The sequence below is a fragment of the Drosophila innubila genome (assembly GCF_004354385.1).
Source record: "Drosophila innubila isolate TH190305 chromosome 2R unlocalized genomic scaffold, UK_Dinn_1.0 1_C_2R, whole genome shotgun sequence".
Classification (NCBI taxonomy): domain Eukaryota; kingdom Metazoa; phylum Arthropoda; class Insecta; order Diptera; family Drosophilidae; genus Drosophila; species Drosophila innubila.
The window spans coordinates 24,655,302-24,680,517 of NW_022995374.1; the positions used below are offsets into that span (position 1 = coordinate 24,655,302).

The 25,216-nt window shown below is 39.2% G+C and overlaps 1 protein-coding gene across 1 annotated transcript; it reads right to left on the bottom strand.

Moving 5' to 3' along the window:
* Positions 1–164: 164 nt before the first annotated feature.
* LOC117783799 (muscle M-line assembly protein unc-89-like) lies at positions 165–25,084 on the bottom strand. Its single transcript, XM_034621344.1, has 11 exons — positions 24,951–25,084; positions 23,118–23,283; positions 21,133–21,424; positions 18,717–19,201; positions 18,543–18,634; positions 16,214–16,426; positions 9,450–16,154; positions 6,652–7,196; positions 2,556–3,780; positions 438–1,775; positions 165–172 (listed from the first exon to the last, which is right to left on the bottom strand). The coding sequence occupies exons 1-11, from the start codon at positions 24,973–24,975 to the stop codon at positions 165–167; spliced, it is 11,094 nt and encodes a 3,697-aa protein (XP_034477235.1). The 5' UTR covers positions 24,976–25,084.
* Between the last annotated feature and the right edge of the window lie 132 nt (positions 25,085–25,216).

Consider the following 25,216-nt stretch of genomic DNA (forward strand, 5'->3'; position numbering starts at 1 on the left):
ATCAGTTCGTTCTTAAGATATATACTTATATATATACATATATCTGGCAACTTGATTGTTGCCAAAAAAATCATTTCAAATAATCTATTTAAATGCTGTAGAATTTTAATGAATGCACACAGTAAATTCAATTATATAAATTACGTTTCTATTTTTAGCGGCGTCTATTTTACTATAAAAATAATATAATATAGTTTGCATGGTTATTATCTTTTACTTATGATAAATAAGCTAAAAGTGCGAACTGATTGATTGAAATAACTTGGCCAAAGATCTTATATACTATATTGTATGTATTTACTTCCTATTTACCTAGTGAGTGTTTAGCATGCTTATTGGTAAATAATTGATTCATTTGTAACCTGACATTAATTAAGTTAGAAATTTTGTGTTGGGAATTGCATTGATGATGTTGCATAGGTAGAATAGACACTTACCTCGAATGTTGCGTGTAAATATTGGCGGAGTGCCAAATTTAGTTGAAGGTGCTTCGTATATAGTCACAAGACAACTTGTTTCGACCTCTCCATTTCGATTGGACGCTATGCATCGATAAATGCCAGAATCATTCATGTCTGTCGCTTTGATTTCAAGGCAGTATAGACCATCATTCAAGGTTATTTTGTACTTAACATCGTTTGCAATCGAAATATTTTGTTTGAACCATTGAACATTCACATCCTGACCAGATACTCCACATGTTAGCTTTAGGTCACTTCCCGTAGCCGAATTACGGTTTGTCAGCATTAAGTCAACTGTCGGTTTACGCTTAGCACTTCGGGATTCCTTTCTTTCCTTATATTCAGTCTCCAAGGACTTGTAAGTCTTATCATGACTTGGACTTACAGAGTCTTCTGTTTCTACAGTTTGTCTTCTACGTTCAATTGTCTCATGTAGACTCAGTCCGTCTTCTCGTACGCTTTTTGACTCTTTCGATAGGAGCTTTAGTTCTACAGTATCCACCTCGCCCTTGATTTCAACGTACTTTTCAGAATCATTTTGCTGTTTTCCATCAACTTTCTTTTCTTCAAGAAAATTTTGATGAAGTACCTTTGCTTTCGGTGCTATAACCCCAGCTTCCACAGCTTCAGGTATCTTCGTATCAGGGACTTTTTCTTGGGAAGCTTTATCAGCTATGTTATCAGACCCATCTCCAGTTTTAGTTTTACCATCACCATCTTTATCACCCTGCTTTTTCTGTTTGACGAAAACTTCAGATGACAATCCCTTCTGAGCCTTTTTCTCAGCATCTGTTGCTTCCAGTTTCTGTTGTTTATTATCCAGTTTCTTCTTCCCAATAGACTGTTGTTCAAGAATATTTACATTTTGCTCCTCAGCTTCAGTTTTTTTCTTACTTTCTGGAACCTTTTCTTCAGAAACTTTTGTTGCAACAACTTCAGTTGTCTCTAATTTCTGAGCCTTTTTGTCAGCATGTTCTTCCTGTTTATTTAGTTTATCATCCAGTTTCTTCTCCTTAATATTTTTTTGTTCAAGAATCTTCGCCTTTTGAGCCGTTGCTTCAACTTCCTTAACGTCTTGTTGCTTACTTTCTGGGATCTTTCCTTCGGAAACCTTTTCAGAAGCAACTTCAGATGCCTCGTCTTGTTGCTTACTTTCTGGGATCTTTTCTTCGGAAACCTTTTCAGAAACAACTTCAGATGCCTCCCCTTTCTGAGCCTTCTTGTCAGCATGTTCTTCCTGTTTATTTAGTTTATCATCCAGTTTCTTCCCGTCAATGCTGTGTTGTTCAAGAATCTTCGTTTTTTGCGCCTCAGCTTCTGTTTCCTTAACGTCTTCTTTGTTACTGTCTGGAACCTTTTCTACGGAAACCTTTTCAGCAACAGCTTCAGATGTCTCTTCCTTCCGAGCCTTCTTGCCAACGTGTTTTTCTTCCTGTTTCTTTTTCTTATCAGCCAGTTTTTTTTCCTCAATGGCTTGTTGTTCCAGAATCTTCGCCTGTTGCACCTCACCTTCCGTTTCCTTAACGTCTGGTTTCTTACTTTCTGTGACCTTTCCTTCGAAAACCTTTTCAGCAACCACTTCAGATGTTTCTCCCCTCTGAGCCTTCCTCCTAGCATCTTTTTCGTCCTGTTTCTTTTGTTTATCATCCAATTTCTTCTCCTCAATGGTTTGTTGCTCAAGAATCTTCGCTTTTTGCACCTCAGCTTCTGTTTGCATAATGTCTTGTTTCATACTTTCTGGGACCTTTTCTTCGGAAATCTTTTCAGCAACAACTTCAGATGTTTCTCCCCTCTGAGCCTTCCTCCCAGCATCTTTTTCTTCCTGTTTCTTTTGTTTATCATCCAATTTCTTCTCCTCAATGGTTTGTTGTTCAAGAATCTTCGCTTTTTGCACCTCAGCTTCTGGTTGCTTAATGTCTTGTTTCATACTTTCTGGGACCTCTTCTTCGGAAACCTTTTCAGCAACAACTTTAGATGTCTCTCCCTTCCGAGAATTCTTGCCAACGTGTTTTTCTTCCTGTTTCTTTTTCTTATCAGCCAGTTTTTTTTCCTCAATGGCTTGTTGCTCCAGAATCTTCGCCTGTTGCACCTCACCTTCCGTTTCCTTAACGTCTTGTTTCTTACTTTCTGGGACCTTTTCTTCGGAAACCTTTTCAGAAACAACTTCAGATGTCTCTCCCCTCTGACCCCTCTGCTCAGCATCTTTTTCTTCCTGTTTATTTGGTTTATCATCCAGTTTCTTCTCCTCAATGCTGTGTTGCTCTAAAATCTTCACTTTTTGAGCGTCAGATTCTGTTTCCTTAACGTCTGGTTTCTTACTTTCTGGAACCTTTTCTTCGGAAACCATTTCAGCAACAACTTCAGATGTCTCTCCCTTCTGAACCTTTTTGTCAGCATTGTTATCTTCCTGTTTCTTTTTTTCATCATCCACTTTCATCTCCTTAATGGTTTGTTGTTCGAAAATCTTCGCTTTTTGCGCCTCAGCTTCTGTTTCCTTAACGTCTGGTTTCTTACTTTCTGGGACCTTTTCTTCGGAAACCTTTTCAGCAACAACTTCAGAACTTTCTCCCCTCTGATCCTTCCTCCCAGCATCTTTTTCTTCCGGTTTCTTTTGTTTATCATCCAATTTCTTCTCCTGAATGCTGTGTTGATCAAGAATCTTCGCTTTTTGAGCCTCAGCTTCTGTTTCCTTTACGTCTGGTTTCTTACTTTCTGGGACCTTTTCTTCGGAAACCTTTTCGGCAACAGCTTCAGATGTTTCTCCCCTCTGAGCCTTCCTCCCAGCATCTTTTTCTTCCTGTTTCTTTTGTTTATCATCCAATTTCTTCTCCTCAATGGTTTGTTGTTCAAGAATCTTCGCTTTTTGCGCCTCAGCTTCTGTTTCCTTAACGTCTGGTTTCTTACTTTCTGTGACCTTTTCTTCGGAAACCTTTTCGGCAACAATTTCAGATGTCTCTCCCTTCCGAACCTTTTTGTCAGCATTACTATCTTCCTGTTTCTTTTTTTCATCATCCACTTTCTTCTCCTGAATGCTGTGTTGATCAAGAATCTTCGCTTTTTGCGCCTCAGCTTCTGTTTCCTTAACGTCTGGTTTCTTACTTTCTGGGACCTTTTCTTCGGAAACCTTTTCAGCAACAACTTCAGATGTCTCTCCCCTCTGAGCCTTCCTCCCAGCATCTTTTTCTTCCGGTTTCTTTTGTTTATTATCCAATTTCTTCTCCTCAATGGTTTGTTGTTCAAGAATCTTCGCTTTTTGCGCCTCAGCTTCTGTTTCCTTAACATCTGGTTTCTTACTTTCTGGGACCTTTTCTTCGGAAACCTTTTCGGCAACAATTTCAGATGTCTCTCCCTTCCGAACCTTTTTGTCAGCATTGTTATCTTCCTGTTTCTTTTTTTCATCATCCATTTCTTCTTCTCAATGGTTTGTTGTTCAAGAATCTTCGCGCGCCTCAGCTTCTGTTTCCTTAACGTCTGGCTTCTTACTTTCTGGGACCTTTTCTTCGAAAACCTTTTCAGCAACAACTTCAGATGTCTCTCCCCTCTGAGCCTTCCTCCCAGCATCTTTTTCTTCCTGTTTCTTTTGTTTATCATTCAATTTCTTCTCCTCAATGGTTTGTTGTTCAAGAATCTTCGCTTTTTGCGCCTCAGCTTCTGTTTCCTTAACGTCTGGTTTCTTACTTTCTGTGACCTTTTCTTCGGAAACCTTTTCGGCAACAATTTCAGATGTCTCTCCCTTCCGAACCTTTTTGTCAGCATTGTTATCTTCCTGTTTCTTTTTTTCATCATCCAATTTCTTCTTCTCAATGGTTTGTTGTTCAAGAATCTTCGCTTTTTGCGCCTCAGCTTCTGTTTCCTTAACGTCTGGCTTCTTACTTTCTGGGACCTTTTCTTCGAAAACCTTTTCAGCAACAACTTCAGATGTCTCTCCCTTCTGAACCTTTTTGTCAGCATTGTTATCTTCCTGTTTTTTCATCATCCACTTTCATCTCCTTAATGGTTTGTTGTTCAAGAATCTTCGCTTTTTGCGCCTCAGCTTCTGTTTCCTTAACGTCTGGTTTCTTACTTTCTGGGACCTTTTCTTCGGAAACCTTTTCAGCAACAACTTCAGATGTCTCTCCCTTCTGAACCTTTTTGTCAGCATTGTTATCTTCCTGTTTCTTTTTTTCATCATCCAATTTCTTCTTCTCAATGGTTTGTTGTTCAAGAATCTTCGCTTTTTGCGCCTCAGCTTCTGTTTCCTTAACGTCTGGCTTCTTACTTTCTGGGACCTTTTCTTCGAAAACCTTTTCAGCAACAACTTCAGATGTCTCTGCCTTTTGAGGCTTCTTCAAAACATCTTTTTCTTCCTGGGTCTTTTGATTATCATTCAGTTTCTTCTCCTCAATGGTTTGTTGTTCAAGAATCTTCGCTTTTTGCGCCTCAGCTTCTGTTTCCTTAACGTCTGGCTTCTTACTTTCTGGGACCTTTTCTTCGAAAACCTTTTCAGCAACAACTTCAGATGTCTCTCCCTTCTGAACCTTTTTGTCAGCATTGTTATCTTCCTGTTTCTTTTTTTCATCATCCACTTTCATCTCCTTAATGGTTTGTTGTTCAAGAATCTTCGCTTTTTGCGCCTCAGCTTCTGTTTCCTTAACGTCTGGTTTCTTACTTTCTGGGACCTTTTCTTCGGAAACCTTTTCAGCAACAACTTCAGATGTCTCTCCTTCTGAACCTTTTGTCAGCATTGTTATCTTCCTGTTTTTTTTTTCATCATCCATTTCTTCTTCTCAATGGTTTGTTGTTCAAGAATCTTCGCTTTTTGCGCCTCAGCTTCTGTTTCCTTAACGTCTGGCTTCTTACTTTCTGGGACCTTTTCTTCGAAAACCTTTTCAGCAACAACTTCAGATGTCTCTGCCTTCTGAGGCTTCTTCAAAACATCTTTTTCTTCCTGGGTCTTTTGATTATCATTCAGTTTCTTCTCCTCAATGGTTTGTTGTTCAAGAATCTTCGCCTTTTGCACCTCAGCTTCAGTTTCCTTAACCTCTTGTTTCTCACTTTTGGGAACCTTTTCTTCAGCAATCTTCTTAATTTGCTCCTGCTTATTTTCTTTTTCTTCTTCCTCTTTCTCTTCTTCAATAGATTTAATTGACTTCTCATCAATTAACTCCTTGTTAACCTTTTGTAATTCCTCGCACACATTCAACAATTTTTTAGTAATGTTGTGAATTTTTTCCACCACGGTAGCAGTGAGCAAGTGTCCCTGTTTCTTCTCAATGTAATCATACTCTGTAAGTAGAGCACTTTTAATATCCTCAATTGTAGGTTTTAAGATTGCTGTCTTGTCATTCAATAAATCATCCAGAATTACGAAAATTTCCATTATATTTTGTTGTAGATTAACCATTTTTTCAGAGGACTTTTCAATATGCTGGTCAGACTTAATATTCTCAGAAATGGATTCAAGATTAACCAGTTTTGGCAAAAGTAACGACGGCTTCGCAAACATTTCACTGTCGTCAATTAGTCTAATGGATGCTTTAGTTAATATAATATTTGTTTTAATTTCTTTCAGGTAATGGTTTATAATATTCACTGCAATAGTTGGAGAGAACTCAAGCAGTGATTCGATAAAAGCTTCAACCATTTCTATATCCGTTTGAAATTCAGCAGGTTTTCCATGATAAGTATGAACAATACACTCTCTGATTTTAAATATAGATTTGGAAACTCTATCAGAATCTTCAATATTTTCGATTATATCCTTACTCTGTGCTAAAATGGATTTCAAGCTTTTATTAGAAGATTGTGATTTCGATAGTTCGACTAAGTCTGAGAATTTCTTATTCAATGTATCTTGTAACCGATTCTCGTGTCTCTGTTTTCCTACATCCTTTTGTTTATTTTCTTGTTTCTCTATTTTAGAGTCCTTTTGTTCCACGATATTTGCTTTCTGTTGCTCAGCTGCAGAGATCATAATGTCAGAACTTAACTCCTCCGAGACATTTTCATCGCAAACTTTTTTAGAAAGAATTTCAGATATTTCTTTCGATTGAGCATTCTTCTCAACGCCCTCATCTTCCTGTTTCTCTTGTGAATCATTCAGATTCTTCTCCTCAATGGTTTTTTTCTCAAGAATCTTCGCTTTTTGCGCATCAGCTTCACTTTCCTTAACGTCTTGTTTCCTACATTCTGGATCCTTTTCTTCGGAAACTTTTTCAGCAACAGCTTCAGATGTCTCTCCCCTTTGAGCCTTCATCTCAGCATCTTTTTCATTCTGTTTCTTTTGATTATCATCCAGTATCTTCTCTTCAATGGTTTGTTGTTCAAGAATCTTTGCCTTTTGTTTCTTACTTTCTAGGACCATTTCTTCGGAAACCCTTTCAGTAACCACTGAAGATGCCTCTCCCTTCTGATCCTTTATCTCAGCATCTTTATCTTCCTGTTTCTTTTGTTTATCATCCAATTTCTTCTCCTCAATGATTTGTTGTTCAAGAATCTTCGCTTTTTGCGCCTCAGCTTCTGTTTCCTTAACGTCTGGTTTCTTACTTTTTGGGACTCTTTCTTCGGAAACCTTTTCGGCAACAACTTCAGATGTTTCTCCCCTCTGAGCCTTCCTCCCAGCATCTTTTTCTTCCGGTTTCTTTTGTTTATCATCCAATTTCTTCTCCTCAATGTTTTGTTGTTCAAGAATCTTCGCTTTTTGCGCCTCTGCTTCTGTTTCCTTTACGTCTGGTTTCTTACTTTCTGGGACCATTCCTTCGAAAACCTTTTCAGCAACAACTTCAGATTGGTCTACCTTCTGAGCCTTCTTCAAAACATCTTTTTCTTCCTGGGTCCTTTGATTATCATCCAGTTTCTTCTCCTCAATGGTTTGTTGTTCAAGAATCTTCGCCTTTTGCACCTCAGCTTCAGTTTCCTTAACCTCTTGTTTCTCACTTTTGGGAACCTTTTCTTCAGCAATCTTCTTAATTTGCTCCTGCTTATTTTCTTTTTCTTCTTCCTCTTTCTCTTCTTCAATAGATTTAATTGACTTCTCATCAATTAACTCCTTGTTAACCTTTTGTAATTCCTCGCACACATTCAACATTTTTTTAGTAATGTTGTGAATTTTTTCCACCACGGTAGCAGTGAGCAAGTGTCCCTGTTTCTTCTCAATGTAATCATACTCTGTAAGTAGAGTACTTTTAATATCCTCAATTGTAGGTTTTAAGATTGCTGTCTTGTCATTTAATAAATCATCCAGAATTACGAAAATTTCCATTATATTTTGTTGTAGATTAACCATTTTTTCAGATGACTTTTCAATATGCTGGTCAGACTTAATATTCTCAGAAATGGATTCAAGATTAACCAGTTTTGGCAAAAGTAACGACGGCTTCGCAAACATTTCACTGTCGTCAATTAGTCTAATGGAAGCTTTAGTTAATATAATATTTGTTTTAATTTCTTTCAGGTAATGGTTTATAATATTCACTGCAATAGTTGGAGAGAACTCAAGCAGTGATTCGATAAGAGCTTCAACCATTTCTTTATCCGTTTGACTTTCAGCAGATTTTCCATGATAAGTATGAACAATACACTCTCTGAGTTTAAATATAGATTTGGAAACTCTCTCAGAATCTTCAATATTTTCGATAATATCCTTACTCAGTGTTAGAATGGATTGCAAGCTTTCATTAGAAGATTGTGATTTCGATAATTCGACTAAGTCTGAGAATTTCTCATTCAAAGTATCTTGTACCCGGTTCTCGTCTCTTTGTTTTCCTGCATCCTTTTGTTTCTTTTCTTGTTTCTCTTTTTTAGAGTCCTTTTGTTCCATGATCTTCGCTTCCTGTTGCTCAGCTTCCGTTATCTTTATTTCAGGCTTCAATTCCTCCGAGACATTTTCCTGTTTTTTTTGTTCATCATCCAGTTTCCTCTTTTCAACTGTTTGTTGTTCAAGACTCTTCGCCATGAGCGCCTCAGCTTCAGTTTCCTTAACGCCTTGTTTCATACTTTTTGGGACCTTTTCTTCGGAAACCTTTTCTGCAAGAATTTCAGTTGTCTCTCCCTTCTGTGATTTCTTGTCGGCATGTTTTTCTTCCTGTTTCTTGTGCTTATCAGCCAGTTTCTTTTCCTCAATGGCTTGAAGTTCCAGAATCTTAGCCTGTTGCATTTCAGCTTCTGTTTCCTTAACGTCAGGCTTCTTACTTTCTGGGATCTTTACTTCCGAAACTTTTTCAGCAGCCACTTCAGATGCCACTGCCTGTTTAGCTTTCTTCTCACCATCTTTTTCTTCCTGTTTCTTTTTTTTATCATCCAATTTCTTTTCCTCAATGATTTGATGTTCTAGAATCCTCGTTTTTTGCGCATCAGCTTCGGGTTCCTTAACGTCTGGTTTCTTACTTTCTGTGACCTTTCCTTCGGAAACCTTTTCAGCAACCACTTCAGATGTTTCTCCCCTCTGAGCCTTCCTCCCAGCATCTTTTTCTTCCTGTTTCTTTTGTTTATCATCCAATTTCTTCTCCTCAATGGTTTCTTGTTCAAGAATATTCGCTTTGTGCGCCTCAGCTTCTGTTTCCTTAACGTCTGGTTTCTTGCTTTCTGGGACCATTTCTTTGGAAACCTTTTCAGCAACAACTTCAGATGTTTCTCCTCTTTGAGCCGTCCTCCCAGCATCTTTTTCTTCCGGTTTCTTTTGTTTATCATCCAATTTCTTCTCCTCAATGGTTTGTTGTTCAAGAATATTCGCTTTTTGCGCCTCAGCTTCTGCTTCCTTAATGTGTGGTTTCTTACTTTCTGGGACCTTTTCTTCGGAAACCTTTTTAGTAACCACTTCAGATGCTTCTCCCTTCTGAGCCTTTATCTCAGCATCTTTTTCTTCCTGTTTCTTTTGAATATCACTTAAATTCTTCTCCTCAATGGTTTGTTGTTCAAGAATCTTCGCTTTTTGCGCCTCAGCTTCGAGTTCGTTAACGTCTGGTTTCTTACATTCTGGAACCTTTCCTTCAAAAACCTTTTCAGCAACAACTTCAGTTGTCTCTGCCTTCTGAGCCTTCTTCAAAGCATCTTTTTCTTCCTGGGTCTTTTGATTATCATCCAGTTTCTTCTCCTCAATGGTTTGTTTTTCGAGAATCTTCGCCTTTTGCACTTCAGCTTCAGTTTCCTTAGCCTCTTGTTTCTCACTTTTGGGGACCATTTCTTCAGCAATCTTCTTATTTTGCTCCTGCTTATATTCCTCTTTCTTTTCTTCAATAGATTTAATTGACTTCTCATCAATCAACTCCTTGTTAACCTTTTGTAATTCCTCGCACACATTCAACATTTTTTTAGTAATGTTGTGTATTTTTTCTACCACGGTAGCAGTAAGCAAGTGTCCCTGTTTCTTCTCAATGTAATCATACTCTGTAACTAGAGTACTTTTAATATCGTCAATTGTAGGTTTTAAGATTGCTGTCCTGTCATTTAAAAGATCATCCAGAATTACAAAAATGTCCATTAAATTTTGTTGTAGATGAATCATCTTTTCAGAGGATTTTTCAATATGCTGATGAGACTTGATGTTTTCGGCAATGGTTTCAAGATTAACGAGTTTTGGCAAAAGTAAAGACGGCTTCGCATCCATTTTACTGTCGTCAATTAGTCTTATAGAAGCTTTAGTTAAAATAATATTTGTTTTAATTTCCTTCAGGTAGTGGTTACTAATATTTTCTGCAGCAGTTGGTGAGAACTCAAGGAGTGATTCGATAAAAGCTTCAACCATTTCTTTATCCGTTTGATCTTCAGCAGATTTCCCATCATAGGTATGAACTATATGCTCTCTAAGCATGAAAGTGCCCTTTTTAATATTTTCCGAATCTTGCAAGTTATCGAAGATATCTTTACTGTTACTTAAAACGAGCTTTAACTCATTGTTCCTCTCGTGGGACTTTAACTCTAAAAGCTTTTTATTCAGTGTCTGTTTAAATATCGCAAGATCATCAGTAATTGCATCAGTTGATTTTTTTATTGATTTATCAGGTTGTTGAGCCACTTCTGCATCGATTTCATCTTTTGACTTCTTTGGTGTTGCATCTTTTACCTCTTCATTCAGTTTTCTTTTCGCCTTTATCTCTATTTTCTTTCCATAAACTTTTTCTGCTTTTTCCAGGATTTGTTGCTGAGTTATCTCCTCCTCCTGGAATTGTTGTTCTGTTTCCTTTTCATGCTCTGATTTAAAGGATTCTTTATTTGCCTGTTGCTTCATTCCCCTTTCCTCCTCCTGCAGCTGTGCCTCAAGGGATGAATTAAGAAGAGTTAATTTTTGCTGAAGATTGTTGATTTGCAGCTGGACCGTCTCAATAAGGGTGAGTTGCTCCGATGTAATTTGTGTTAGCTCAGTCTGGGAGAGAATTTCATTTTCAATTTGAATGAGTGTGGCCTCTAGTTGACTTAATTCTTCCGTGTTCTCATCCAGAAGCATTACACTCAATGGATGATCGTTTTGCAGGCCCTGTTCAATTTGAGTTAAAAACGCTTTACCCGTAGACACATTTTCTATGATCATGCTGATATCGATTGGCAATCTTGGTTCGATTGGAACCAGAGAGACGCTCTTTAGTTCCGCAGATATGACATCAATTTCCTGAAGTAACTCAATGATGCGAATCGTGTTTTCATTGTTCTCAATAAAGTCAAAGACCGCAACAAGACTACTCTGAGTTTTAAGGAGTCCTCCCAGGTGATCATTGTCAGCCACTTCGCTGATCTCATTGAGGGCACGGAATGAGGTCATTAGGCTGGTCTGCAGATTAACCATTAAAGTTGATGATTTGTCAATATCGACATTGGGTGAATCGGCGACAGCCTTTATAATTTCCAATAGTTTTTCAAATGATGAGATTAGGTTTCCAACGGACTGTTGTTGGCTGCTAGCTAATTTCTGAGAGTATTTAATGAAGTTTTTGAAGGTATTCTCAATTTTCGCATACATCTCCTGGGCCAACTGCGTCTCTAATACGGGTAAAGAGAGCAGAATATCTTCGAAAGCGCTTTCCACATTCTCCAGGGAGTCCACCAAACCAGATTCGTATGTATGAACCAAACACTCCTTCAATTTGAACATGGTTTGGGCGATTTTCGCCTGAGCCAATACAGTTTCCTGTTGATCGCTATCCGAGCTGAGGGCTTCTTGAATACTCTTCAAGTCAGAGTTCAATTGCTGCATAATTTCACCGACCCGTCGCAATTCCTCATTATTGTCCTTTTTGGTTACCTCCAAACAGGCCTCCAGTTGCTTTATGCCACTCACAACACCCTGTTTCACATCGTACAGTTCCACTTTGGGTTCTGCTTCGATGATAGCCTCTTCCTTGACAGCGGCCTCCACAGTTTTCTTATGGCCGCTTGTCTTCAGCTCCGATATATCTTGTGTCGACATATCGATAGCTTGCTCCATGGCCTGGATATCAATCTGTTCGCAGTACTGTCTGAGATCGCGCAATGGAGTTGCCAGTGTCTTCAGCTTGGAGAGTTCCAGATCTGTTAGACTCTCGGCTCCACTGTGGGCAATACATTCCTCCACCTCCAGAACACAACGTTCCAAGCTGCAAATCGCAGCAGCGAAAGTGCCAGGATCAGTATCTTCTGATATGGATTGGGCGGCCTCGGCAAGGTTTGTCTCCTGCACCAACGCAATGCTGTTCTGCAGCTCTTGCATTTTAAGGATTGCGGCTTGAAGTGGTTCAGCTGCATCGGAACGCAAAGAGGTCACATCGAGATCCTCGCAATGAGACAGCACTGAGGCAATGCCATGATTAAGATCTGAGAGTAAGACTTCAGTTGGTTTCTTGACGGTTTCCCCTTCGAAAGTTCTTTTCTTTTCCTCTTCTACGAATACTTCAGGCTCCGTGGGCAGCGATTCAGCAATGGATTTTAAAACCGAAATGTCGTCAAGTGTGGATAGATCCTCAACAGATCCCTTCAGGGGTTGAAGATTTCCCAGGGCTTGTATGAAACTCGTAAGGGGACTTGCAATCGCAAGTGTATTCCAATTCAGTTTTTCGTCTTTCTGCTGGGTCAGAATATCATTAAAATTACCCAGAACATCGTTGTATTCATTATTCTCAGCTGCCGGATTATCCAGTGTCTTGGCCAGATCAGCAAAGCTTTTACTCATTTCATATAGGATTCTAGTGGTATTTGCCTCATTTGAATTTAGTGTGGTTTCCGACTCGCTAAATGTGGCTAATCCCTTGGCTATTTGTAGAATCCTTAGCAAAGCAACTTGAGCTTCATTTGCAGAGAATCTGGTTTTGGGTGCAGCTTTGGAATCCTCATTGATTCTGTTTAATGCCAGCTGCAGGGTTTCAATGTTACCAATGGCCTCCTCCAGGGAGACTTTCGTTTCGAGCACCTTTCGTAACGCACTAAAGGATTTATCCTGCTGCGCCGCATGCTGCTCATCCTGTTGGATCTCCTGCTGTAGCATCTTAAACTCGTGCTCCTCAATATCGATTATGACATTGCGTATGATATTACGAATGTTTTCAAGGGATTGTAGTGCTTGCTTATCGGGCTCCCGTTCGCGTAATAGGACTCCATGTCCCTTCTGCGTACTCTCCTGTAGCATGCTGAGGGGTTCAATCAAATCAGCCAATGAACCAGATGTGGACTTCACCTCCGTCTGACGTATGCAATAGTTTAGTTCATCAATGGGACGCTTGAGCTTGTCGAGCAGATCCACGTGATGCCGTGTTATGTCTTTATCCAGAATGGTGCCAATTAAAGCTGAAAGTTCATCCTTTAGATTCTGTAAACGAATCTTTACATTGTCAGTAAGACGATCTGATATCCTTTCAATATTCGTCTCGAAATGCAACACAGCTTGGGCAATGGACTGCAATAGCTTCTGCGTATCTGCCAGATCCAAGGTGGCTTCCTCTGCCCGCTCTATCTGTCCCGTCTCAAGATCTTGACTCAACTGGGCCAGACCATTTTGAATCTCCTGCAGCGGAGGGACCATCGATTCCACCGTCTGAACTGTAAACATACCAGCTTCAATGCTGTCCGATTTTTCGTTAAGAATCAGCTCCAATCCCTTGTTGAGTTCGAAGAGCGGCGGAGTCACAATATCGAGAATGGCCATGTTAATCTTTTGTTCCATTGATTCGGAACCAGTTAAAGACTCTGTTTTATCCTCAATGGACTGGAGTGTCGTCTGGAGTTGCTTGATGGGCTCCACAATACTGTCCAAGACCTTTTTGTGCACCTTTTTGTAGATTTCCTCCTCGCTCTCCTCCAGCGAAAGCTCCATCTCGACACGTTCGAGAGCTTCTTGTATCTTGGCCACAGGTTGACAAATCTCTTTTAAGGCGCTCGCTTCGCTGGGTAAATTGGCCTCCGAAATCGTTGCAAAGGAAACACTTTCGGGAACATCCTGCATCTTCTCCACGGCATCCGAGAAGTGCTTGGCTGCCTCCAACTCTTGGGCCTCCTGCAGAAGGGCCTGTGATCTGATTGTACCTTGGGTAATCTCCAGTCCCTGCTGTATATCATCTGCTGTTATCCTGATCTGTGATCGCAAAGTCTCAGATTCAAATTTCTCGCTGACAATCTTCATCTCCTCCAGCGCCCGCTTCATGTGCTCCGCGACGCTGTCGATGATGCAGACACTGGTTCTTTGAATAAGAGTGGCGCCTGTTTCATCAATCTCCACACATTTCTCAATCACCTGGAGACCCATGTGTAGCCTGCGTATGTCATCCTCCATGGATTGGATAAGTGCATCGATTTGAGTCTCTCCCGAGTAGACTCTCAGCTTTGATTCGATCTGTTTGATGGGTTCTAAAATGTTGCGGATGATGGCAATACTTTGATCTGCAGCTGCTGGGGTCATCATCATGGTGGACTGTTCCATCACTTCAGTCTCCACCACAGTCAGATGATTCTCAATGATTCTCAGCAGTTTGGCCAAAGGAACTAAGGCAATAAGATTATTGTTGATTTCCGCTTCATCCGTTACTGCTTTCAGATGAGAAGTGGGTGTCATCAAGAGACCATCGCCAACGGCGCCAGAAATGTCCAGTAACTTGGCCTCATCCTCTGTGGTCTTTGATGAATCGCTGTCCGTGGGTTTCTTGGACTTCTTTCGCTTTGGGGGAGCGGCAGCTTCTCCCTCAGAAGTTGCCGGCGCTGCAACTGTCTTTTGTGATGTAGACATCTGTGCACTGGCAAAGGTTTGCAAATCAGATGTCTCCTCATCTCCATCGCCATCGCCCTGACTGCCCGAAGCGGAGGCCTTTGATAAGCTGAAGAATTCCTCAGTCTCTGTTGGTCGGGACTTTTTGCGCTTCCTGATTGGCGCCGATAATGAGAGTTCCTCTTCCATTTTCTCAAAGGATTGCTGGGCATATTGTTCGGTTTCTTTGTCGAAGACTCCCTCCCTGCCGGAGGAGCCATGCACAGTGATCTCTGTTATGGATATGTCGTCCATATCCGCCTCAGTTCGCATGTCCTCATCATGAGTAAAATACTCGGGGGATATATCAATGACGACTGCTTCCATAAGCAGTTTGCCAGATTGGGATGTCTCCTTGACGAAACGCAGTGGCGGCAGCTCCACAATATTGTGCTCCGTCACATGCTCTGATATCTGATCCGCATACATTTCGACAATCTTGAGCGCTTCCTCTTCGGTTAGATCAGGTGTCTCGTAAAGCGACACGGAAACCTCTTTGCCATCGAAGGAGAAGGAGACATCGCCCTTTTCATCAATGGTTATATCTCCAACTGGTGTCTCATACATCTGCGAAGTGCGCTCCTCCTGTATAGTGGACAAAGAGTAATTCCTTTGTAATTCGTTCTCATGCAACTGCTCCGTCTTCTGACTCCGTTGAGCCTCTTCAAAGCCTAGCAGTGATGCTGAGCTGGCCACCACGCCCATGCAGTTCCTCGCCTCACAGGTGTATGTGCCCAGGCAACATGTGCCATCCTGACCAGAAATAATCCTATGAATGTCACCCGGCTTCAGTTCAACGCCATCCTTGTACCACTTTAGCACCGGCTGAGGTACGCCAATAACCTTACACTCCAGATTGACGGCTCCCTCCTCGGTAAGCACAGCTCGCAGGCATTCGAGGAACCTCGGTTTCTTATAGTGCCTTGGGATCTGCAGCTTGAGGAAGCAGGAGGTGATGCTCGTTCCGAAATCATTGACGGCAACACATTTCCACTCGGCCTGATCGACAAACTCAACAGATTTAATGTCCAGCTGCCAATCGTCGTTCTCGCCACGGTAATGATTATATCGCTCATTCGGATCAATAGGCAACTCATCCCGAAACCAGCTTAGGACAGGATCTGGTGTGGCCTTGACCACAACCTTGAATTGAAAAGGTTCATTGATCTTGGCATCTGTGCTCTTGAGTCCAGTTAAGAATTTCGGTGCCTGATTCTGATGGGTGAAAACCAAACGCTCCTCATCCGTCAACTGATTCTGGATGTCCTCGACGGTGAGTACAGCTGTGCTGCTCGTCTCTCCCATGCAGTTTCGGGCGATGCAGCAGTAGGTGCCCAGGGAATTGGTCCCTGTCAGCTGATAGACATCGCCTGGCTTCAGTTCGTGACCATCCTTGAACCACTTGAGCACAGGCGTCGGAAAGCCCACAACTTTGCACTCAAATGAGACCAGGCCCTCATCGGTCAGCACGGCGCGTAGACTCTCCATAAATCTGGGCTTGCGATAGTTTCTGGGAACTGCAAATAAAATGGATTAGGCAAAAAATCAAGCTGAAATCTCCGGATACTTGACGCACTGTCCATGTTGACTGCAGAAGATGAGATTCCAACGCAGCCCTCAAAGCTACTGACCACACACTTCCAATCGCCAGCATCGCACGATTCCGATGGCTTTATCTCGATCATATAGACGCCGAGGCCATCCTCGATCAGTTTATAACGCTCGCCAGTTTCCACCCGACCATCCTTGTTGTACCAGGTGACACTCTTGGGCCAAGGTGGCACCACAACTGTAATAAGAAAATTAAATGTATTCAAATTGGTCCCTCAAACGAAATATAAATAAAATAAATAAATAAAATAAATACACAAAACTTAAACTACAACAACAAAATTTATAGAATCCAAAATAAGAATGGACGAATTAGAAAATTCATATAAGACAACAAAAATCAGAGAGCCGAAGTTAGGATGCATAAATTTAGATTATTATCAAAATTTGAATAAAAGTATTTTTTTGTATGAGATTAAATCAAGCCAAACCTTGGGTTCAGGCGGTATGTAAAGAAGTTTGCATACAAAACCAATGTCTTGCTTTATGGTTCCAACCGCCGAACCGAACCTTTAACAAAATTTTGAAGGTTTGCAGCCTTGGTAAACTTATTATCTAAACTCATTATAAACAAAGAGATTAGAGAACAGAGAGACTTTTTCTTATAGATAACGAGTTATTAACTAGGTTCCATGTGATTAACTGTAATAATTATCGATCACCCACAAATGGGCATACAAATATCTATTTAAACCGATTTGTACATTTCTCGTTTATTTTTTCAAAATGAAGTTCTGGATTTTTTACTCAGTCGCATTCCTTTTGTTCGTCAGACGAACATTAAATGTGAAATATTGGATAAGTCGTTGGTTGAGATTTCGATCTGCAGGCTGAAGGTTATTGGACGTGGTATTGTTAGTATAAACGTGAAGTTCAATATTCTTAAGCCGCCTGTGAAGAGGGTTTTGGTGAAAATGGAAAAAACTAAATGATTATCATCCACTTCGCTTAAAAGTCACCTTGGATTTTTGTCACTACATGAAGCATCCAAATCTACTTAATATATTTTATTATTTTCAACGGACTTTCATGCCTTTCTCAAACATAAACCATACATGTCCCTATAGTGTGAGTATGTATATCTGCTTCTTATTTCTATAATCGTTTTCAATTATCTAATCGAGCTAATATTGTAGTGTTATTGAAAAAGACTTTGTGCTGAAGGACGATCCGTTTGACAAGGTGTTAAACGTGAAGTTGTCTACGAACGCCAACTGGCCACTCAATTTACGGTCTTACATGGACGTAGATGTCAAGCAAACTTTGCGAAATCCTTCATGAAATGAAAACACGGCCTTCTAAAAAACATCGACTTTTTGAACAGTTGTTTTCAAAAGCAATTCTCTTCATAATCTCTAAAGATTTGTCGAACACACCTGTATGAGTTCTCATCTATTTAATATACATATATTACAACTTTATATCAGCGCTAAAGCAACCCAAAATCAAATGTTGGTGTTCCCAAAAAAAAGAAAAATTGAAAATGGGCAAAAAAGGGTATTAAGGACATAAATGTATGTCCGTCTGTCTGTCTGTCCATCCGTCCATCTGTATGAACGAGTCTATCTTAAAGACTGTAGGAGATAGAGACTTCAAATTTGGTATGTAATTTGTATATCATTTACAGATTGTGTTCTTAGTTCTTGTTCCCAATTCTGATAACCTTTCTTTGATATGTAAATATTCTTTGATTTCTTATAAATTGAATGAATGATTTTATATTAGCATTACGCATACGGCCTACAGCATATTTACATATTCGCTTGACAGCGCAAATCAATATAACGTATCCGTCATGCACTCATATAGAAGGAAACTTAATTGTATATACGTCATGTTGTCTTATAAGAGAGATAGAAGGAGAGGAAGTGTATGTGGGAGAGCCATGCGCTCTTTATCAATTATTAGTTTTGTTTTGCTCGTCTCATTTGGCGACTCTCGCTGGGAATGTTGTTGACCCACCTCAACAACAATCCAAACATTCCCCCTCAACAGCATTCCAAGCGAATTTCATTGAGTTCAAGTTTCTAGAGCACGAGCACACAATCTAAAAACAAAACAAGCGCCGCTAGCCGGTCGGCCTGAATTGTATATATATACTATATAGGCACTAAAATATATATACAATACAATATATAAGTATAAGTACTTTATACGATATGGAAACATATATATATACAGAGAAATGGATGTGCAAGGAAAAATAAACAAAAAATGGTTCTTCTTTCGATTTTTTTTTAAATTGTTTATTGGCATTTGGCCAAAAGCTGAACGCCAACGCGCTGAGAACTCACCTTGACAGCCGAGTATGATGGTATCGCCAATGCGAACGCTCATGTCTTTCAGCTCATTCGTAAAGATCGGCGGCGGCGCATTATTGCTAACACTGCACAAGAGAACAAAGAGAGAGATGGAAAGTGAGAGAGAGTAAGTAACTTTTGGCTGGGAAAGAGTTTTCAGATACCCACTTGTCGGCTGGTTTGAGGGAACCCTCGCGACTGCCCCGACCCACGACATGAACCTTGGAACTGGAGTAAGTAACGCCCATGCAGTTCTTGGCCTCGCAAGTGTAGGTGCCTAGCGATGTGGGGTCATCTGCATTGGCGGTCAGCGCAAAGATATCTCCAGCCTTGATTTCCTTAGAGTCCTTGAACCAACGCAAATGTGGTGTCGGTACACCCACAACTTTACACTCCAGCGATACTGTGCCCTGTTCGGTAAGCACGGCCCGCAGCTCCTCGACAAACTCGGGAGTCTTGTAAGCCTTCGGGACGAGCACATTTAACGTGGCCAAACAGGAATTGCGACCGCCCATATTCTCGGCCATTAGCATCCATTGGCCACCATCCTCTAAGATGACTGGACTCACTTCGAGATAGTGAAATGTGCCCTCATTCGTTTCTGTGATGCGATCGTTTTCGCAAATCCTACGATCGTTTCGATACCAGGTAAGCTAATTTTGATATATAAATGGTTAAAGACTTATTAAGAATAATTATTAAAGAAATAATATTATAAGGCTTTTGTGTAGGGAAAAGTTTTTTCAAGGATCCATTAAATTAAAATATTATCGGAATGCTATAGAATGGCAATATTAAATAAAAAAAATAAATAAAATAAAGGAAAACCAGATAGAGCACGAATTATGATGAATGTTAAGATAAGAATTAGTTGGCGGTCTTAGCTAGTTTTTTAAATTGAATTTTAAGCATAAGCACTTTTATCAAAATTCTTAGAAGATTCAAAAAAATTTTAACTTTGCATTATTTTCAAATTTAATTGAAAAAAGACCGCCAACTTATTCTTATCTCAAAATTCATCATAAATCGACCTCTATTTGGGTATTTATTTTTTTTATGGGTAGGCCCCCGCTAACAGACAATTACCAATATATGAAATACGTATAACTTCTGCAAAAAAAGTTTAGGCTCGATTCAATGAATAAATAAGCATAAATTGGGAAATTCAACTAAAACTAGTCGGACGGTGCTACAGTCGAGCATACTCGACTGTCGGAGACCCAGTACTTACTATGGCAAAAACCAACAATGGAAAAATTTAAAAATATTTAGTTAACTTAAATGCATATTTTATCATATTGGTTACAATTTCTCATTAAACAAAAAGTTGTTCATACTAAGACTTATTTTCACCCGATCGGTCCTATGACAGCTATATGATATAGTTGACCGATTTTAACCAACTTCGGTAAGGATGTATAAGACTGACTTAAATGCATATTGTATAAGTTTGCTTACGATATCTCAAAAAACTAAAAAGTTTTTTATACTAAGACATAATTTTCACCTGATCGGTTTTATGACAGATATATGATACAGTGGTCCGATTTGAGCTTTGGTAAGGATATATAAAACCAAACCATATGCTTATTGTATCAGTTTGGTTAGGATATCTCATTAAACAAAAAAGTTTTTCATACTAAAACTTGATTTTCGACCGATTGTTCCTATGGGCGCTATATGATATAGTGGTCCGATTCAAAAAAGAAACAAACTTGACCTGCCTGCAAGATAGAGGAATCTACATACCAAATTTGGTGTCACTAGCTTTTAAATTGTTCTTATAATTTGGATATGAAATTTTTTTTTTCGATTTGTGAGAGATAAAGGGGACGTGGCCGAATTTTGAAACAAACTTGATCTGCTTGCAATATAGAGGAACCTACATACCAAGTTTGGTGTCTCTATCTCTTATAGTCCCTGAGATCTAGGCACTCATACAGACGGACAGACAGACGGACATTGCTATATCGACTCGGCTTTTGATGCTGATCAAGAATATATATACTTTATAGGGTCTGCCACGCCTCCTTCTGCCTGTTACGCACATATTCGTTAAAACAAACCCAATAGATCCCTGTACTTTTTTTAAGTACGGGGTCTAAAAAAAATTTAGATTTATTTAAAAATACGTAATATAATAAAAAAATAATAAATAACAAAACTTGCGCGAGACTCTCGCCTCTCTGGAAAGTTTTAGGGAAGTTTTGGAAAATCAGAATCCGAGGCGCACATAAAAATCTTCATGAAGAAAACAAAACTACACGACTTATTTACGATTGCAAATAAATAAATGGCTACAGTTATTATCATCGTGGTATAAGAAGTTCTTAGTAAAGTGTTAATGAATATGAAATTTTATACTCTTTTCCGATTTAACAGCCCTGATTTAATTAAATTTAAGGGGAAAAAACATTTCAATCACTAATTTAGCTAGGATGTATCTAAATTTTTGCTGATTATGGAACATATTCAAATAGGATCCCTCGCTGCCTTGAACATTCTGTGATCAAAGGGGATATCGTGTAAATGGAATCTATCTCTATGAGATTCCAAACTCTTCTAAACTGTAACTTTACTATACCTTAAGATCTGTTGAGCTGCGTATTTCGGTAAGTAGACGCGTGCGTGTTCCCACTTTAACGGACAGATCGACCAGTCGTCGCAGAAACACGGGTGGATCCTCGCCCGTGGATCTGTCCTCGACAATTAGTTCGATATGCTTCCGCACGACATCGTTGCTCTTCGTGCGGGCAATCAACGTATAATGTCCCGCATCCTCGCGCTGCACATGCTCCACGGCCAGCTGGACGGCATTGCTCGTGTTTGTAATGCGAAAGCGATCCGAGTTTTCGATGGGTATGTCGTTACGGCTCCTGTGAAACATGGAACGGATTATCGTTATGGCAAAAGAGTGGGGGGAATTGCCATGGATCATAAATGGAAGGTATGTGTTTACCTTTTTCTATAGACCGAAGAGGCAGAGGCCGAGGAGAGCGTGCCATGAATTTGTTTGTGTTCATTGCACTTACAGCATTTCGAGCACCCGTTGCCCATTCTTTTTATAAAAATACTAAATGTTTATAATTTATTTACACACACACACACACACGCACATACACACTCAAAGTTGCTATGTAATTAACAAAAGAAAATATATAGTATTAATAATCATATAAACATTAAGCACGTGCGCACATTTAGCTTAACAAAGTCATTTATTTATTTTGGCATTATTATGATTATTAGCAAATAAACAAAACAAAATAAGAAAAAGTGAATCGTAAATGAAAAATGACGAAAATATATCAATCACAAACAAGAATGTTTATAAATAAATGCACATACGAAGCAGTTCGACTATATTAGTTGTATTTTGTGATTTCTATTTTGTAGTGCACACACACAACGCACACCTCACTGAAAAAAAAAAATGTATAAATTGCTTTTATTATTTTTTCTTGTATTTTTCTATTGTTTCCTTTTGTTTTTGGCAATTTATTTTTGGGTTTCGCGCAACTTTCGAATGCCACGCATTTCATTTTCTAAAGCTAATAACTTTGTTGTTCTCTGTCTGAGATACAATGAAGAATGTGTCAGAAGACAACTACAAGTAGACAGTGAGAATTGTTACGTTTTCTTTGAGGTTCTAGCTTTTGTATTTATTTATTGCAAATTTGTTGATCTCGTGGTTTGGCGTGGCTGCTGCACAGTCTGTCCAACAGTCCCCGTGTCTGGCTGTCTGATTATGTAATTTTCCATTTAATTTGAAAACAACAAAAACAAACAAATATAACGGAAAAACTATTTTTATACTAATTTTCAACACTTTTTGGGCATAAAATTTGAAACATTTTGATGCTATAGCATTGCAACATTTTCTCACTTGCTCGCTATTTGATTTGTTAATGCAGCTAAATTTAGCCCAGCTACACACACACACACACACACACACACACTGTCGCACACCCCCGTTGGAGTATTTAGTTGTGCGTGCACTACTTTTTACATTGTCTTCTGGGAATTCTCATAAAATTGATTGATTTCGTTGCACAAGTCGCATTTATCAAGTACACGCAGCGTTTAACGCACACTCCCGCACAAACGCATACGCACATACACACTTATGTATATTCCCATATACCTAAACCGATCGAGAATATAGAAAAAATGCCTGGCTGCTGGGCAACGGATATGTTAATGCGGCGATCGTCAAAGTGGAACTGGCTGCCTTTGACGATCGCCCAAGAGAATCCAACGAATTTGGTCAGAGCAAGATGAGCGGAACTCTGGTCCGCTGCCCGGCAGAAAACACGCTCTGGGCGCAAACGCAATTGGACGCAGTCTCCGTAGAGAGTCTCGCATCTTCCGCTACTGCCGGGATCATCTCAGTTGAGTTCTTGTTTGCGGCAAAGCGTGAAGGCGAAATCATATGTTAAATGCGCAAATCTGTTAGTATTATGCACAGCAACTGAGTGAATCACACACAAAACACACACACACACTTAAAATTATTAATATACTTATTATAACATACATATGAGCATTTCATATGATTGTACGACTTACCATTCGAATTTGAAGGGCAGCAGCTCAGATTCTTCGTCCTCATCGCAATCGATTTTCACAAAAAAAGTTGCACGTTCGTTGGGTATGCATCGTATAAGGGAACTGGAGTTATCACTAAACGTAATACGCGGGGTTCTGTGTACCGTTGTATCCCGGCCAGGAGGTTCTACAAATAAAATAAGCAAATATCTTAATAACTTTTAACTATTAATAATTTAATTTGGGTTTCTCCCAAGTTGCACTCATGTTAACTGCCATTTAACGACTTGCCTGTGAATATATTCGCAAATTGAAGCATTCCTATATACCAAATGTCTTAGTCATACCTTCAGTATTCCTGGCAAATCTAGTACCAAGCTCAATCTTAAAATTAATTGGATTTTAGTGATTTACCTGTGAGTATATCCACAAATTTTAAATATTTCTAAGATACATATTATATTGGAGTTTTAGTCAAAAACCAATGCCTATAAGTGCTTGCATTTAATATCAACAGATTTATACCCTCTACTCCTACACATTAAATTTCCAGGACTTTTAAACTTTAAAATATTTTATTTCTTAATGCTAATTTTTCAACTTAAATTTTAAATTTTTATACAATTTATTTTTAATTCTAATTCAAGAAAATTGTCCTAATTATTCCCTTTACTTAAAAAATAAGTAAATGGGTATATTGTGTTTGTTGGAATGTATGTAACAGGGAGAAGGACGTATCTCGGACCCTTTAAAGTATATATATTCTTGATCAGCATCAACAGCCGAGTCGTACAGCCATGTCCGTCTGTCTTTTAGTGTGAACGCCTAGGTCTCAGAGACAATAAGAGCTAGAGCATCCAAATTTGGCACACAGACACCAATGGCGTTGAAGCAGATCAAGTTAGTTTTAAATTTTTTTCATGCCCGCTTCCGCCCCCGCAAATCGCAAAAAAAACAGCACAGCCACTGGATTTAAGATAAAGCGTTATTTTTGGTAATTAACGTTATCTATTATTATTATATATAATCCTACCTAAATGCATCAAAATCGGTTAGGCAGAACGGCGGAAATAGCTGCTAAAATTTTTGAAGAAATACAAACTCCTAAAAGTATGTAACGGATATTCCCATAGTCGGGATCTAGACTATAGCCTTTCCCACTAGTTTTTTTATTTGATTTTCAATTTTATTTACCTGCTCCAAGTTGACTTTATTTTAAATAAATATAAAAGTGTACAAATATAAAAATAAATAAATGGACATACTGACTTAAATGTGGTTGCAGTCTTTCAACTTGTGCAGCTCCACACAACTAAACCTACAAATATATGTGAAAATATATTTTCCTGCGCAAATAATCACCGGCAAGCGGCACAGCAAACTGTCTACCAAAAGTTTGCACTAAAAATAGTTCCAAATATTATTCATACACAAAAACTATACTAAAATATTTGCATATAAAAATATATATGTATTAACATATAGGTTTAGCAAAGATCAAAATAATTCACTTAATGCACAGTTCGCTCCTAATTAACTAATAATTATGTTTATATTATATTCTAATGTAGTATATTCAAAAGGTTTATTTAGCGCAGAATTATGAAAAGTATTGCATAGTCTGTTCCACATTACGTAACCGCACAGAAAATGCCAGACGGAGAGGGAAACGGACAGGGAGAAGGCCGTGCGATCATAAAAATACACACACTTTCAGTCTATTGTCTGTTCGTCAAAGAAATTAAATTTAAAAAAAACACAATGGAAAAGTCGCTGGCTTTCTTTCCCACCCTTGGCCCGCCACCTCTCTTCCTCTCCGCATCCGTCTCCCTGTCTGCCCTAAAATTGCTTTACCTGCTGTTCCCGGTGTAACTTCCATGTTTCAGCTTCAGCTAGACGATCTGCTATATAATTAGCCCCAAAACAGGGCCACCTTCACATGGACACACACACACTCGCGCACTTGCACACACACGCACGCAGACACACTTGGTCTGGTTTACAGGACTTTCTTTCAAATATATTTTTAAACTTATTTCACTTATTGGGAATTTTGGGATCTGGGATTCTTCGGTGTGTGCAATTTCTTTAGATATTTTTAAAGGCGGCGATTTGTTTTT

Coding starts and splice junctions, on each gene's coding strand:
- LOC117783799 (XM_034621344.1), bottom strand. CDS start 24,975: ATGGAAGTTACACCGGGAACAGCAG. Junction 23,284..24,950: donor AGTTACACCGGGAACAGCAG/GTAAAGCAATTT, acceptor TTTTATTTGTAG/AACCTCCTGGCCGGGATACA. Junction 21,425..23,117: donor CTGCCCTTCAAATTCGAATG/GTAAGTCGTACA, acceptor CATGTTTCACAG/GAGCCGTAACGACATACCCA.